This window comes from Arvicola amphibius, chromosome 18 (genome assembly GCF_903992535.2).
Source record: "Arvicola amphibius chromosome 18, mArvAmp1.2, whole genome shotgun sequence".
NCBI lineage: Eukaryota > Metazoa > Chordata > Mammalia > Rodentia > Cricetidae > Arvicola > Arvicola amphibius.
The window spans coordinates 24,831,015-24,846,391 of NC_052064.1; the positions used below are offsets into that span (position 1 = coordinate 24,831,015).

General features: G+C 47.3%; 1 protein-coding gene across 3 annotated transcripts in view; it reads left to right on the top strand.

Moving 5' to 3' along the window:
- Positions 1–15,377, top strand: part of Myo1b (myosin IB) — a 153,349-nt gene that overhangs the window by 96,499 nt on the left and 41,473 nt on the right. For all 3 annotated transcript variants that reach the window (XM_038315512.1, XM_038315511.1, XM_038315513.1), the window contains exons 8-12: positions 7,025–7,123; positions 9,015–9,118; positions 10,510–10,657; positions 10,925–11,043; positions 15,265–15,351. In XM_038315512.1, the coding sequence (XP_038171440.1) occupies positions 7,025–7,123; positions 9,015–9,118; positions 10,510–10,657; positions 10,925–11,043; positions 15,265–15,351 (557 nt within the window). The remainder of the gene's footprint in view (positions 1–7,024; positions 7,124–9,014; positions 9,119–10,509; positions 10,658–10,924; positions 11,044–15,264; positions 15,352–15,377) is intronic.

The following is a 15,377-nucleotide window of genomic DNA, read 5'->3' on the forward strand; positions in this document are numbered from 1 at the left end:
GCCAGACCCTGATGCGTTAGCTGCTTGCAGGCTGGAGAAGAGCACGGGCTTTGCTTTCCCTTGCAGAAGAGATGCGTTGCCTCCTTTCCCAGCAGCCCAACTTGTCAATGGCTCAAATGATCACCCCGAGTCGTTCAGGCACCCTCTAGGCAGTTGTACACCCGGGAAGTGGAGAGCAAAGGCCCCCAACTCATCTCCCTCCTCTTAAAGAGGGTGCGATACAATCTTAGTCTGGAGCACACTTGAGAGTTCCAGAGGCCCGAGGGCAGTGTCCTTAAGAAGGACATGTAATTAAAATGGGAGGTGGCAGAGGCTTTCTTTAATAGAGAAGACGAAACACAGGAGCAAGTGCAGACGTCCCATTGACCTGGAGTGGCCCCTCTAGTTGGCTAAGGCTCGCTGCTTACATCCTAATCAGGTGCTTGCGGCTGAAGATTGCTGTGTCGTAGTGTTCTGAACTGGAACCCTTGAGAAACTACTTTTCTGCTTCTTTTATAATACTCCCAGGCATCTTCTCAAATCTGTGGTGCTTGGAAGCAATTTAGACCGTGGAAAAGCATGATCTAAATCTGCTCAGAGACCAGCACGGAGAGGAACCTGTTCTGGAAATAGGTTCTGATTTCAAGTCTAATGTGTAAACTAAGGTGAGAACTCTGACCGCCCTCACCGCAACAGGCAGCCCTGGATGTCCTGTTTCAGCGTTTGGGGCTTTTGCTTCATGCACACAACCCACTGTTTTTTTATGTGATCACTGATGTCTATACAAGAGCAGCAAGTTACTGAAGTTCTCTGGTCCTCCCTGACTTCATCCTTGAAGTGGGAATAATCAATCGTGTGTCAGGCCGGACCAGGGTCAGTTCTGTATTTATAGCTCCATAAAGTGCCTGGCACATAGTAAACCCTCAATAAATGTCTGTTTCCCACTATTAAATGCCGATTTGTTTATTGTCTGTATTGTCTTTCACCAAATACAAATTCTGTAAGTGCAGAGACAACCTGTCTGTTGCTGAGTGACCAGCAACTGAATAAACATGACATCTCTCTGTCTCATGCACACACATACATATACATACACAGCCCACATATACACATCCCCCACATCTACACACATATACACCCCACATATGCATACATACACCCCACATGTACACACACCACACATGCATACACATAACACATACAATCCCCCCATAAACACACATACCACACACCCCCCATATACACATACATTGCAGACACACTCCACATACACATACCACATACACACACCCCACATACACACATACCCCACATATACACATATACTACACAAACATACACACATATACCACACACACACACACTGAATACCATATGTAATTTTATGTGTTTGAAAATTTTAATAAGCAAAACTCCAGATTTAGTGGGTAATTTTATCTATATGCCTTATTTTGGGGTTTCTGGGGGTTGAAGGTAGGACCTTCTTCTTATGCACTCTACACCAAGCCAAATTCCAGCTCTTTTTTCACTGTTTTTCGTGCTCACACGGCAGGCAGCATGGGGGCGGGGTGGGGGGTGGGGGGATGCACTCTGTGCATTCTGGGGATGGAACTCAGGTTCTAGACATGGTGACTTACACCTTTTCCCCCTGGGCCACCTCACAGCCCAACAATTTTATTTTAACAGCCTCAGTTGGATAGATTTTCAGGAATGGTCCCAATAAATTCTCATTCTGTGTCTCACCTTTGGATTGTCCCATTGTCTTTGACTCAGGACTTGGCTGTGAGGTTTGTTCATTGTCTGTGGAAGAGTTGTCATGGCTGGGGTGGGGGAGGGGCAGGGGGCTAGCCAGACTTGGACTGGCTGCATAGTGGAGCTTGCCTTTGCTTTCTCTGGAGTCTCTCTTCACAACAGTATGCGCAAACGTGTTTGGTACAGAAGAAGGTCATGAAATGGGCTGCCGGATATGTTTCTATCAGGTGTCACTCAGAGAGCCAGGAGCAAGCCCAGGACCATCAACCATGCTGGGTTCAGACCAGAACTACTCAATGCTTCAAGCTACTGAGAGTTAGAGTACTTTCTCCCACAGTCCACACCAACCCATATAGGCAGTCTGGACGTGGGAGGCCAACTGGGAAAAGAAAAGGCTCTGTTACAGATAAAGCTGAGGTCAAGGAGAGTGGCTTTGGGTTTGTCACCTGAACACATAGGTGTGCTACTAGCCCTCGGCAGTTAGAAGTCAGGGAGCCAACGATGGCACTAAGTGTTCATGATTTCTCCCCGTGACCATCACCCCGGGGAATCTCGCTGGAATGAAAAGCAAGGTCATCGTGGATGTGGTAAGCAGAACCCAGAAGGACTCAGTCCGCGTCCATGCACCTCAACCCTATGCCTTATGGGGCAGCTGTCCCTCCAGTCCTGGGGAGGAACAATGAAGACCTAGGAGGTTTCGTTGGGGGCACCCCCTGCAGAGACATGAAGGACGGGAAATGAACCGGCCCTCCACAGAAGGCTCTTGATTGCTTTTCTCTTACATTTCTATAGAATTTACGCGCGGTTGCTTCCTGCTTTTGTGTGTTATATCCCTTGGGGTGTGTTGTTTAGCCTCTATGTTGTATATTGGTAACACATGGAACACGGTTTATTTTTTTTAAATGTGTGAGATTTATAGCTTTGTTCTTTTATATTTTATCTTTGATTTCATCGATGGCAAACCAGTGATTGGGGGTGAAACTGCCTCATCTAATTCATTCTCGAGGAAACTGATCTTATTTGTTTCCTGACACCGTATGCATGAGGTGGATTTGGAGAACCCTGTAGGTCAGCGGTTCTTAACCTTCCTAAGGCCGTGACCCTTGAATGCAGGTCCTCACCTAGTAGTGACCCCAGACCATAAAATTATTTTGTTACTACTCCATAATTGTAGTTGGAGATGGGGGCCACCGAGGACAGTTGGAGATGGGGGGCCACCGAACACGGTTGTACATGGGGGTACCACAGAGGACAGTTGGAGATGGGAGGGACATGGGGACAGTTGGAGATGGGGGGCCACCGAGCACAGTTGGAGATGGGGGTACCACAGAGGACAGTTAGAGATGGGGGGCCACCTAGCACAGTTGTAGATGGGGGTACTACAGAGGACAGTTGGAGAATGGGAGGGACATGGGGACAGTTGGAGGTGGGGACCACCAAGGGCAGTGCCCACAGCTCCTGCTTTTCCATTCATGGCCGCTGCTTTTCTAGGGAGAGAGACTGCATAAACAAAGACTTTTCTTCCTAGGCTTGTAATCCTCCCATTATGCCCCGGGGTAACGATAGTTCTTCTTCCCAGGCCCTCTATTCTTTTTACTCCGTTTAGTTCTTTCGCCTGTTTTCAAAAGCTTTCATTTTCAGTGAGTGCAATCATGGGTGTTTTATTCCTTTGACGGTGTGCCTAGGGAAGGGGATCTACAAGACGAGCGGGCACCTGTGCATCATGTGAATCTTAGCTGCTAAAATGTCGGAAGCAGAAAGCCCCTGAAGCTCAGAGCAGGTCCTTCTGTGGGTCGTTAGTGGGTGATGGCCTGTTAGGTAGGAGGGCCAGTTCTAGCCCAGTGTTCCTTTGTCCCTGTTCCCATATGGCTTAATAAGTTTATCCCTCTCTAATATGAATTTATGGCGCTCTTTACATCTTGAGATGCAGTTGCGTCCGGGGGGTCTGGACAGTCTCATGGACGCTGCTGTGCCAGGGATCTGATGTCAAGTCAGAACTCCTCGAAATCTCCCTAACAGAGGCCCGGCCCATGCTGCAGGCGCTCCCCTGGTGGAGAAGAACCGTGCTGAGTTCTGTTGCCCCTTCATTCAGGGCGCATTTAAGTAAATTAACATGACCAGGTGAGAAGTCCCTACGGTGAATGGAGCTTATATTCTCTGCTTTGAGTAATTATTCGATATGGTCTCATGCTGTTTGATTGTGTTGGTACATGCACATTTAGCACAAACCACCAACAGGGAGTGGCTTCAAGGATTAGTGAATTATCTGGGGGCAGGCATCTCCTCTAATTACTTTTCTACCTAGAAGCTTATGACTTACGTGAAAAGTCATAAAGTACCCGAAACAGGCTCCGGGGTAATAGAGTAAGCCTTGTAAGTAGTAAAAACCTTCAACTGCTTCGCAATAAAAGCTGCCTCATTTTGTGAGAGAGTTGCTTAGTGAATTCAAGGATTTCATATAAAGTCCAGCATTTCCCAAATGTTTAAGAGTTTTGCACTTCCCCTCCCCCAATAACGACAGAACCTAAGTATGAGCTTCAGGAACCAAAGCTCCGGGTTCACACTCCAATCAGTGTGGCATGAGCCTCCTTTTCTGGTCTGCAGGGTGGAGGTGACAGAGTCAACCTCAGGGGCAGCACTCAGGGCTGCGTAGGCTCACAGGCGGAAAGGAAGTTGCAGTTCTGCCTCGGTTTCCCTTTTGTGCCTCTCCTTTTAAACACACGCACCGTGAGTCTTGTTTGAATACGGTTATCGCTTCCTGACCATATCAGTACATTTGTGGGTCCGTGTTCTTTGTCACATTGCTGGCCTTTAACTCGCTGGTGCTAACGGCGATGGATCCCAGAGCCGTCGCTGAGCCCGCACAGTACAGCCAATGAGTCACGTGCTTTCTGAAGGTCTTATTTTGTGTCTTGACACGTAGGAGAGAATGTGTCTGTGTCCGTGCTGCCACGTTTGCCTCCGTAACCGAGGTGCCACTGTTACTGCTGGGTGAGAAGAGCAGGCTTGGGGGGTGTCCAGTGCGTCGGGGTGTGGCCGAGCTCTTAGGGATCTGAAAAGCCTGGGTTCTTCAGTTACTCTCCCTTCCTCACCTTCTCAGTCATGAGCAACTTGTCTTCCTGTCTGGAAGTGTGTGTGTGTGTGTGTGTGTGTGTGTGTGTGCGTGCACGCACACTCACATGCACGCATGTGCCATGGTGCTTGTGCGGAGTTGGTCCTCTCCTTTGTTTGAGGCAGGTGTCATAGTCACTGATGGAGTACCAGGCAGGGCAGTTAACTCCTGAGATTTTGGGGATTCTCCTCGCTCCTTCGATCTCACCGGACATGCACTGCCAAATCTTGGTTTTCCTTGCCTTCCGGGTATCTGAACTCTGGCCCACATACGTGCTTGGCACGTGCTCTGTCCAGTGAGTCATCCCCCAGCTCTCCATGTCTTGACTCACCTGGAAAGACTGTTGTATTGGTGTGTGTGGCACGGTCACTGACCTGTGTGACTTGTAAGACCAGAGAAAGAAAGCCTTCCTGTTTGCTGATTCCTGAATTGTTCCCGGTGCTGAGTGGGCAGTGATTCCGCTGCAGGAATCTGTGTGTGAATGAACAAAGCAGAATATAGCCCTTGTTTGTGTTTCTCCTGTAGTCAGTTACTTTCTTCAAGGCGTGGGGACTCCTTTGAGGATTAGCTTCTCTGTGAAGAATCTGCCCCTGCCTTCTTTGTTCCCAGAACTGTGCACTAACTACTGCCAGGATCTCTCAGAAGCTTGACCACTTGAGAAATAGAACCATACTGTCTTTTTAATTATTTATTCTTCTGCACTCATGGAAACATGCTAATTGTCTGAAATTTCATTTCTCTAGAGATGGCGAATATTATATGCTGCCTTTACTCCTGAGTTGTCTTGATGTGTGCTTCTCGCTTTTTACCCCTTCTTTTTGCTTTACCACAGTTTGGGGGGACCTTGCGGTCTCCCAAGTCTTGTGACAGCTGGAGACAAACATAAATTATCTGGAATATATAGGTTTTGCCTCCCATCTCTTTGTTCTTTTTGTTTGTTTTGTTTTGTTTTTTGACACAGGGTTTCTCTGTAGCTTTTGGAGCCTGTCCTGAAACTAGCTCTTATAGACCAGGCTGGCCTCGAACTCACAGAGATCCGCCTGCCTCTGCCTCCTGAGTGCTGGGATTAAAGGCATGCACCACCACTGCCCGGCTCCATCTCTTTGTTCTTATAAGCAGCCTGATGTATTTAGAGCCCTCTAGGTCCCCTTTCACTGTGGCTCAAGTGTTACATTCTTCCCACCCTGTATCCTCAGACGCTCTTGCAGATGCCACAAACACAAATGAAGAAGATCAGTGAGCGTTCCCTCGGGAGCCTTCACGGTGCTCTCCCTTTGACGTCACACCCAGTTCAATAACATCTGGGCTTCAGTGCGTTCAGGGCTAAGTGTGTCGGGAACATCAGTAAAGAGAACCGGTGGCTTAGAAAGTCATTGCTACGGTGTTTCGTATCTAAAAGCGTGCATTCATAAGGATACGTCTTAAAATTAGCTTTTGCCAGCAGAGCTTGGCTGGGTTTCTGGGTCTCTGGTGAGGGGTTGGCGGGATTCTAGGCAGGAGGAGAACTGCTGTCTGTCCTTCTGTCACGACGCCTCCTTTTGTTGCTGAGTGGGAACTTGACGAGACCCTAAGTTTAGGGGTGGAAAAGTGTCTGGAGTCACTGAATGGATAGGGCCAGATAGCACAAAATCCTCAAACTTTGGTGATCTAGAGAACCCGCTCTAATTCTGCCGAAAGGCAAAGGGCATATGTGGAGCCCCGAACCCTCATGTTGTCGGTGGGGTGGTCTGATTTCAAAACTGGCTTCCCCAGTTAGCCCTGCCTGTGTGCTCAGCTGTGCAGTGAGACCCGCTGAAACAAGACACTGTTTAAGAAACACTCACACACAGGGCCTGGAATTTGTCTGTTAGCTTCATAATTATTATGTGGAATATGAAAGGATGTGTTTTGTTTGCGACATTATATTTTTGAAACTTTAATGTGACCATTAAACACTTCATAGGATTCTAGTATTGAGAGCTATTATCCTGAACGGGTCTGTTGGAAGTAACTGCTTACGTTGGTGACTTTAGTTGAGCTGTGCTTCTGTTTCAAGGAAGCACTTAAAATATAACTTCTTTTATTGCTTTATTTCAGTAGTATAAAGTAACGAAAGAGGAAGCAAGGATTGAAGCCATGGTTGAAGGCAAAATGAATTTTATACCATTTAATTATCTTCTTTTTTTTTTTCTTTCCTGTTAGATCTTTTAGAGAAATCTCGTGTCGTTAAGCAGCCAAGAGGTGAAAGAAACTTCCATGTCTTCTATCAGCTGCTCTCTGGAGCCTCTGAGGAGCTGCTCCGTAAGTCCGCATTTCTGTTTGCTTTTTCTTGCCGCACCGTTTCCTGAACCTTCTCTACAGCACACGTTCCCTGTCGGCATTTCTCATTTCATCTCTGTTTGCTCCTGTCGCACCCCAGCATCTCTTCTGTGTTTCCGCATCTTACCAGGGATCAAGTCATACGCCTCAGGCGTGTTAGGGGAGCCTTCTGGTGGGGGAAGGACCACTCACACATTTAAAACTGAAACAGAGGATGATAATAACACTTAAGGGAAGAAAATTGGCAATGTGTAATAAAGGCCCACAATTATAGAAGAAGCTTCTGAGTGAGGATTTTAAAACCGTGGGGAATGAGGTGGGCAAGATGTCCCAATGGTAAAGACGCTTGCCTTCAAGCCTGATAACCTGAGTTCTGTCTTCTGGACATAACGTGGTTTAAAGAGAGAACCAGCTCCCACAAGTTGTCCTGACCTCTACCCCCTTGCCATGATACAAATGCATGTATTTACATACATGCCCTCACACGTGTACAGAAAATGGATAAGTGTAATAATTTTTAAAGTCCCAGGGAAGATATTTGTAGCCAGACAAGAGTTAGACATCTGACTTTCAGAGATTTTGTGGAATTAATATAAGTTCACAAGGAAATTATTCAATTGCTGCTGGCTACGTCATCAAACAGTTAAAGCAAGAAGAGCTATGGAAAACCGCTCACCCTCAGAGAGACACGCTCTGTCCGTTACTTTTCTAATTTCTGTGACTAAATACTTAGGAAGAAGCCCTGTAAGAGCGGGAAGGTTGATTTGGCTCAGGGTCCGAGGAACACGGGGATGGCAGTGGTAGCAACCGTGTTGGCACTTGTACCAGTTGACCGTGTGACTGCTTACATCTGGGCGGACCCGCGAGGTGAATGCTGGTGTTCCCGAGGCTTGCCCTGGGCCCCATGGATGCCACCACCCACATATTATCCAGTGTGTCCTCTCTCTGTTAAACCTCTCAGAACATGGAGAGGTGTCTTGGGCAATCTAATTCAGTTGACAATGAAAATTAACCCTCATCACCATGAAATAGTCAGCAATTGCGCTAGGCAGTGGTGGCGCACACCTTCAATCCCAGCACTCAGGAGGCAGAGGCAGGCAGATCTCTGTGAGTTCCAGGCCAGCCTGGTCTACAGAGCAAGTGCCAGGACAGGCTCCAAAGCTACACAGAGAAACCCTGTCTCCAAAAACAAACAAACAAACAAGCAACAGCAACAAAAAGTCAACAAATGCACCCTAAAACAACTGAGTTACCCACTCGGCATATACTAGCCGAAGTGCGAAAAGGAACAGCTAGGAAGAGTGTTCTGATGTCTAGACTTGGAATTTACTGATCTAATGAGTACCTCCGAGTGTTGATAGCAGTCTTCCAAAGAATCACCAGATGGTCAGTCTGTAGCCAGTTGTACTACTTTATGGGGTATATCATAATGATTCACGTGAGACCAAAGCCAAGTTATTTTTTTTTAATTTATTTATTTATTTATTATGTATACAATATTCTGTCTGTGTGTGTCTGCAGACCAGAATAGGGCAGCAGACCTCATTACAGATGGTTGTGAGCCACCATGTGGTTGCCGGGAATTGAACTCATGACCTTTGGAAGAGCAGGCAATGCTCTTAACCACTGAGCCATCTCTCCAGCCCCACCAAAGCCAAGTTATATGAAGGACATTTTCCACCCCCTTGTGTTTAGCTATCCTACATCACAATATTTTCCATGCAATAATAAATGCGCAACGGTAACGAAAGTGGGCTTGGGAGAACCACTGCTATTGATCTCTGTCCATATTGTCAGTTTGATACATAGCACGAAAGTCATTTGAAATATATTTCCTGATCTAACGTATCGATTTGCGTGCCTGACTCCACAGAGAAGCTGAAGCTGGAGCGGGATTTCAGCAGATACAACTACCTGAGCCTGGACTCCGCCAAAGTTAACGGTGTGGACGATGCTGCCAATTTCAGAACCGTCAGGGTAAGAGAGGTGCCTTCTCCATCCTTGAGAATGGGCAGCCCCATTGCTTAACCAGAACCACTGGCAGTTTGATTTTCTCTGCACTGTCGTTTATACTCCCTGGCCCAGGTTAGAGAATTCATTGCGTTATTATTCGTGGGGGTTTGCACCCGCTCACCAGTCCCCCTAGGTTGTGAAGGCCATGTTTACTAGAGCGTTTACTTTTACCATTGGTGAAAAGGAGCCAGCATCTCTTGTTCGGGGACTTGACTCTCAGTGTGTGTTGAAACTCCACGTGTTTCTATAGCCAAAGTTAATTTCCAGATATGAAAACTGCCCTTGGGTCCTGTTAAGTCGAAAGTGTTTTCAGGCAGAAAATCCTGTCTTTCGAGAGATTTAGGAAATGATTAACGCGTCAGAAGAGTCCGTGTTCCTCATTCTAGAAAAGAAGCTGACTTTTGCGTAATTCTCTCTTTTCTGGCTTTATGTGACATACACTCTCTGACATCATGATCGCTGGGCTCTACTTCCCAGTGAGACAGCTGGGGCTGTGGGGAGGAGCGGGGATGGGACAGACGAAGCCAGATTGGCACCCGTTAATTGTTGAGGCTGAATGGAGGGGATGCGGGGGTTTTTCCCTCATTCTTGCTACTTGTGTATATGTTTGGAAATTTCCATAACACAAAGTGTCCATAACTCTCACGGCTGTGTAAACTAGTGCCACATGTACGGAGGAGAGTAGTACCAGCTGGTCTCAGGACGAAAGCATTCGTCTGCAGCGTGCCGCTGTGTAGGACTGTATATACACAAGCATATGGAAGCCATAGTCCGGACGTGATTTTGTTTAAGACTTGCATCCAAGGCCAGCTCTGTTACCACTCTGCCTGGCACATGCTTGGCACTCGGTGTACATTTGTGAATGAGTGAGTGTCCCTGGCACCCTCCGGGAGCTTCACCTTTGCAAGCCGGGGTTCTTCTCATCTGTGAAATAAACAAGGATGTTTCTGTTGTTGAAGGCTGTAGAGACATCTTGTTTGGTTCTATTTCTAGAAGCAGAATCCCAGTGTGAAAAAAAAAAAAAAAAGATGACATGTATGGAAACCAGCTGGTTGATTTGAAATGGGGGGGGGAGGGGCTGAGGCTCCACTCCCAGCCTCCTCTTGTGTACACAGCTCTGCCATTAAGTGTGCCTGGTGCCTGGAAGGCTCTGAAGTCACAGTTTGGAACCACGGAGCAAGATAATTGTTTTGTGTTTAAATTTTTTTTTTTAACCCCAGAAGTAAATCTGTAGTAGCAGTATTCATTAGATTTCATTATTTGTTAAAAAAAAACAACAACAAGCAAACAGCACCAAGAAAACAACCACAGGTACAGAGCTGTAGAAAGAAAACAGTTGCCTCTCTCTCCTCCAGAACGCCATGCAGATCGTGGGCTTCATGGACCATGAAACCGAGTCAGTCCTAGAGGTCGTGGCCGCCGTCCTGAAGCTGGGGAACATCGAGTTCAAGCCCGAATCTCGAGTGAATGGCTTGGATGAGAGCAAAATCAAAGATAAAAACGGTAAGCCGGTGAGGGAGCCACTTGACGCGGGGCTCTTGCTTTGAACTTCTGCCCAGTCTCTAGTCTAGAAAGCCAACCTTGGGCTTCCCATCAGTTTGAAAGAACTTACTAGCAAAACTAAACCGAAACCCCATGGCAGTGACGTTTGCCCTTTTCTAGTTCGTACCTGTCTATGTGCTGAGTGTGATGTAGAAAGAACAGCCGAGGACTTGTTAGGGACCACGGGTACCTCACTGTTTGTGCCTGTCTTCTTCTGCTCCCCAACAGAGTTAAAAGAAATCTGCGAACTGACCAGCATTGATCAGTTGGTTCTGGAAAGAGCCTTTAGTTTCCGGACCGTCGAAGCAAAGCAGGAGAAAGTTTCGACCACCTTGAACGTGGCTCAGGTGGGTGAATGTAACATGCAGAGGAAAAGGTTCCTTACGTGGTGATACTTTTATGGCATATATGTTACTTTGCGGACAGTTACCTCATGGTCAGGCTATATTCCACGTACTGTTCTAGGCATTGGCAACACTAAGGAAAATTAAACAGATTAGGGTTCCCATCCTTAGCGAGCTGAGAATTAAGGAAGGGGTATTGAAGAATAGGATAATGGTCAGTAGATGCCGTAAGTAATCTAGCGAGCAACGGTTGCTAAGTACAATGACAGAGAGAGTAGAACGGGATGAGGAAGATCGATGTCCATGTCCGTAGGGACAGGAAGGAAGGTCGTTCCGATTGAAAGTGAGCTGGGAAGGGTGCAGAGAGAGCATCCTGCAGAGATGGGTATGATCTATGATCCTCCTCGTGTTCCAAAGGGTCCCTCTGACTGGCTATAAAGAGCAGAGCCTAGGGGGAACAGAGAAGAAGGGCAGTTGGCAGGGCACTCGCCAATCCAGATCCAGATGGTTTCATTGGAACCAGGGCATGGGACCTTTCTGGACCTGCATTGAACTCAAGGCTACAGAATTGCTGACAGTTTAATGCCTGGTCGAAGAAGAGCGAAGGGCGGTTGATTTAGTACGGTTGGAGAAAAAATAGGTAGACAGGAGAAGCCCAGATGGTCAAACCAGACTCTCTGTCTTCTGTGTTGTACCCCCACTATACCACAGGAGTCTTCCTAAGACCCAAATCTGAGATGTTTCTGCAGATGCGTGTGCAATGCGTGTGCAACCTAAGCACATTCAGGTGGCATCTGGAGGCCCTCATGGTGTGAACTGTTTGGTCTGTGGAGTTTGACATTTTTTCCCTGTCAGTGCTGATCTGGGCTGTAATCAAATGGCCAACTCAGGGTTTCCCACTTGGGTCTGCTTCCTTTACACACCATTATATCTTCCTGTCTCTCTTCCTCGCACCTAACCGCTAGCCGCTGGGAGGCCGCAGAGTAGGACTCACCCAGCCCGTTCTCGTTCCTGTAAATGATGGCTTCTGCCTCCAAATCTCTCGGAGATTCTCCTCAGTCAGGGAGAACTGAGAAATTCTCTGAGAAAATGTGCAGAGCCTGCGCCCCCCCCCCCCCCCCCCCAGACCCATATTGGAGAAACCAAGACTAAGAAGAGTTCTGTGGACAGATAGGATTTACCTGAGAAAGAATGTCCATCTGCCAGCCTGGGCTCCGGTTTAGTCAGGATTCACAACATGCCTGGGGAGGTCACGTTGGGCCCAGAGAATGTGTGCAGTGGGGGCTCAGGCTTGGACACTCATCTTAGTTACCTGGGTGGCTTGTCTTAGGATCCTTCTGTCCATCTATACCTCCCGAGAGGTGGGTCCCTGCGGCTGGTGTAGAACTAAAGAATTTGGGATTCGAATACAAGCAAAGGCTTGAGGCAGGATCACATTTGAGAGGCCATCGAGCTAGGACAGCAGCCAGAGGAGTTGTTCTATGAAGGGAGGCCACGGAAGGCCTGTGTTTCAGAGGCCGTGGATATATGTGGACTTGGGATCTGCTTTTCTGGTGTTTTCTTCTTGTTTTTATTCATCTGCTCCAGAAACCAGACCCAGTTCCTGTTGTTGGCTGTCCAGTCTCTACCATGATGCCCTTCTTAGATTCAAGGACCTCTGTAATCTGATTCCACTGACATGACTTATCTGAGTGTTTTGTTTGTTTGGTTTGGTTTTTCAAGGCAGGATCTCTCTGTGTAACCCTAGCTGCCCTGGAACTAGCTCTTGTGGACCAGGATGGCCTTGAACTCACAGAGATCTGCCTGCCTCTGCTTCCCAGAGCACTGAGATCAAGGGCCGGAGCCATTACCACCAGACCCGAGTTTATTTTTCCTTGGTGTTTTTCTTCTTGCTTGTCCATCATTCATATGCCATTGCTCGTTGCTTCTGCCCGTCTGTGGGGTTCATGTGCCTTTTCTATCCAGAGAGAGATTTGCCTGATGAAATAGGCTCCTAAAGCCCCATCTCTTGACCTCTTCCTTCTCTGTACTGAGTGAGGTCTCTGTGGTGATCTAGGTGATCTCTGCTGCTCTGCGGCTGCCTCCCCATCTGTATCCCACCCCGCCTAGTTAGCACTTCTTGATACCAGCCTCTCAGAAGTAGATGGCACCAGGGCTCTTCCTCCCTGAGCATCAAGCAGACACGGAAAAGCAGACATTTTCCCCGTGTGCTGGGGGTCTGAGGCAGTGAATCATCACCCTTGGTGGGCCCCTCCTTTCCATGCAGCACAGTAGTGATCCTTAGATGGGGGCCATTGTCCCTGCCTTCTCTGCTTTTGGGTCTCTGGCGTATAGCATGCGGTTTGATTCCATCTCTGGGCTGTCAGCATAGCAAGAGTAGCAGCCCACAGCACCAGGCTCAGCATCAGAAGCAGACTTTATCTGAGCGCTGGATTGTTTGGCTTTTATTTTAACTGCTTTTTAAAACTGGGAGTTTGCGTGCCTTCATCTAGAGCCCAGATTCCCCCCTCCTCACTTCCTGTACATTTCTGTCACTTGAATTTGTGACTTCCGAAATAGAGCATTTGTTTGAGAGCTGCGAAGAACAGAGTACTGGCTGTGGCTTTACCCCCAGAACTATACAACCTCGCTTGGGAGCATGTTGTCACCCAGTTCCGCTGCCCATCACCAGGGTGCTTTGTTAGGGCCAGAGGGTGGGCAGCTGGGTGACTTTACAATAGGAAGGATGTTTGGTAAGTGAGAGGTATTTAGAGATGACTTGGATTCACAAGAAGAAAGGGAAAGGGATGACAAATGACAGTTAACGGATACTAGTCATAGACTTGGGTACCTGAGAAGTTCTAACACAACTGTGTACAAGCTCCTCACACTTAAATCACCTGTTTCAGGGCAGTGGAAACCCACAGAAGGCCGTTAGACACGGGAGATGGGCATCTCAATTCTCTTGGGGCTGCATACTTTGTTTTAGCGACATAGATTTCTACTGTAGAATCTCAACCACGACCACAGGTTCTCTCCTTTTTCCCTTCCTCCCCTTCTCTCTCCTCTCCTTCTCTCCCCACCCCATCCCTTTTCTTTCCCCCACCTTTCCTCTCCCCTGCCTTTTCCTCCATCCCTTCCCTCCCCTTCCCTTTCCTGTCTCTCTTCTCCCCTTCTCTCCCCTCCCCTTTTTTCCTTCTCTCCTTCCTCTCTTCTCTTCTCCCCACTTTCTTCTCCCGTTTTCTTTCCTTCTTCCCCTTCCCCTTCCTATCTCGTCCTTCTCCCTGCCCTCCTTCCTTCTCTTTCCAATTTCTAGCAGATTTTCTAGGTTTATTCCCCATTCCTGCTTTCCACGCTGTCTGAGACACAAGGGATTAAACACAGGCTGGTGGGCTTGGTGGGGCAAATGGCTTTCTCTCCTGAGCCAACTCACTGGCCCCAGTTTTTAGGAACTTTCTCTCTCTCTACAGCATTCTTCTCTTCATCTTCTGAAATATTCTAAATACCCTTCCCAAGTATTTCATCAATTACACTTTCTCTTTTCTCTTTTTGTTGTTTCGTTTGTTTGTTTGTTTTTCAAGAAGGGTTTCTCTGCAGAATAGTCCTGGCTGTGCTAGAACTTACTCTGTAGACCAGGCTGGCCTCGAACCAGGCTATCTGCCTGCTTCTGCCCCTGAGTGCTGGGATTAAAGGTGTGAGCCACCACTGCCCAGTGCTGGATTTCCTTCAATATCTCTTCTGTTAAAGAATTGGGTTTTAACTGGGGAGAGAAAGGTTAATTGATTGCTTTAGTCTGAGCTGTTTTATTTTCTTTCCTTTGTGTGTGTGTCGGCGGTGGTTACTGTATTAAGGACACAGCTTATTCAATTCCTTTCACACGATGCAGTGTTTAGTTCCTTAATTCCACAGCAGATCTTCTATAACAACTGTGTAATACATCTCTTTCACAAGCGTTTATTTTCCTATTCTTGTCGTGCACGTCCGGTTTTCCTTTGTTGTGTAAGCTGGGGGAAACCGTCTGTGATATTTGGAATTTACTTCCTGGAATGCAAAAGTGGAGACCCGATGGAAAGTTTGCCTGATTCTCTTACGGTTCAGCTACTCACCTAGTATATGATAAAGATTGCCCCGAAGAGAAATTTGAAATAAATAGCCTAAATATTTTAAAAGTATCTTCGTAATTTTATAGAAATGAAGCATTGTGGCAGTTGTTAGTGTTAAATGGTTCTTTTCTTTCTTTAATAGGCTTATTATGCCCGCGATGCCCTGGCTAAAAACCTCTACAGCAGGCTGTTTTCATGGCTGGTAAATCGCATCAATGAGAGCATTAAGGTACCGAATCTCTGGAAGACACCATT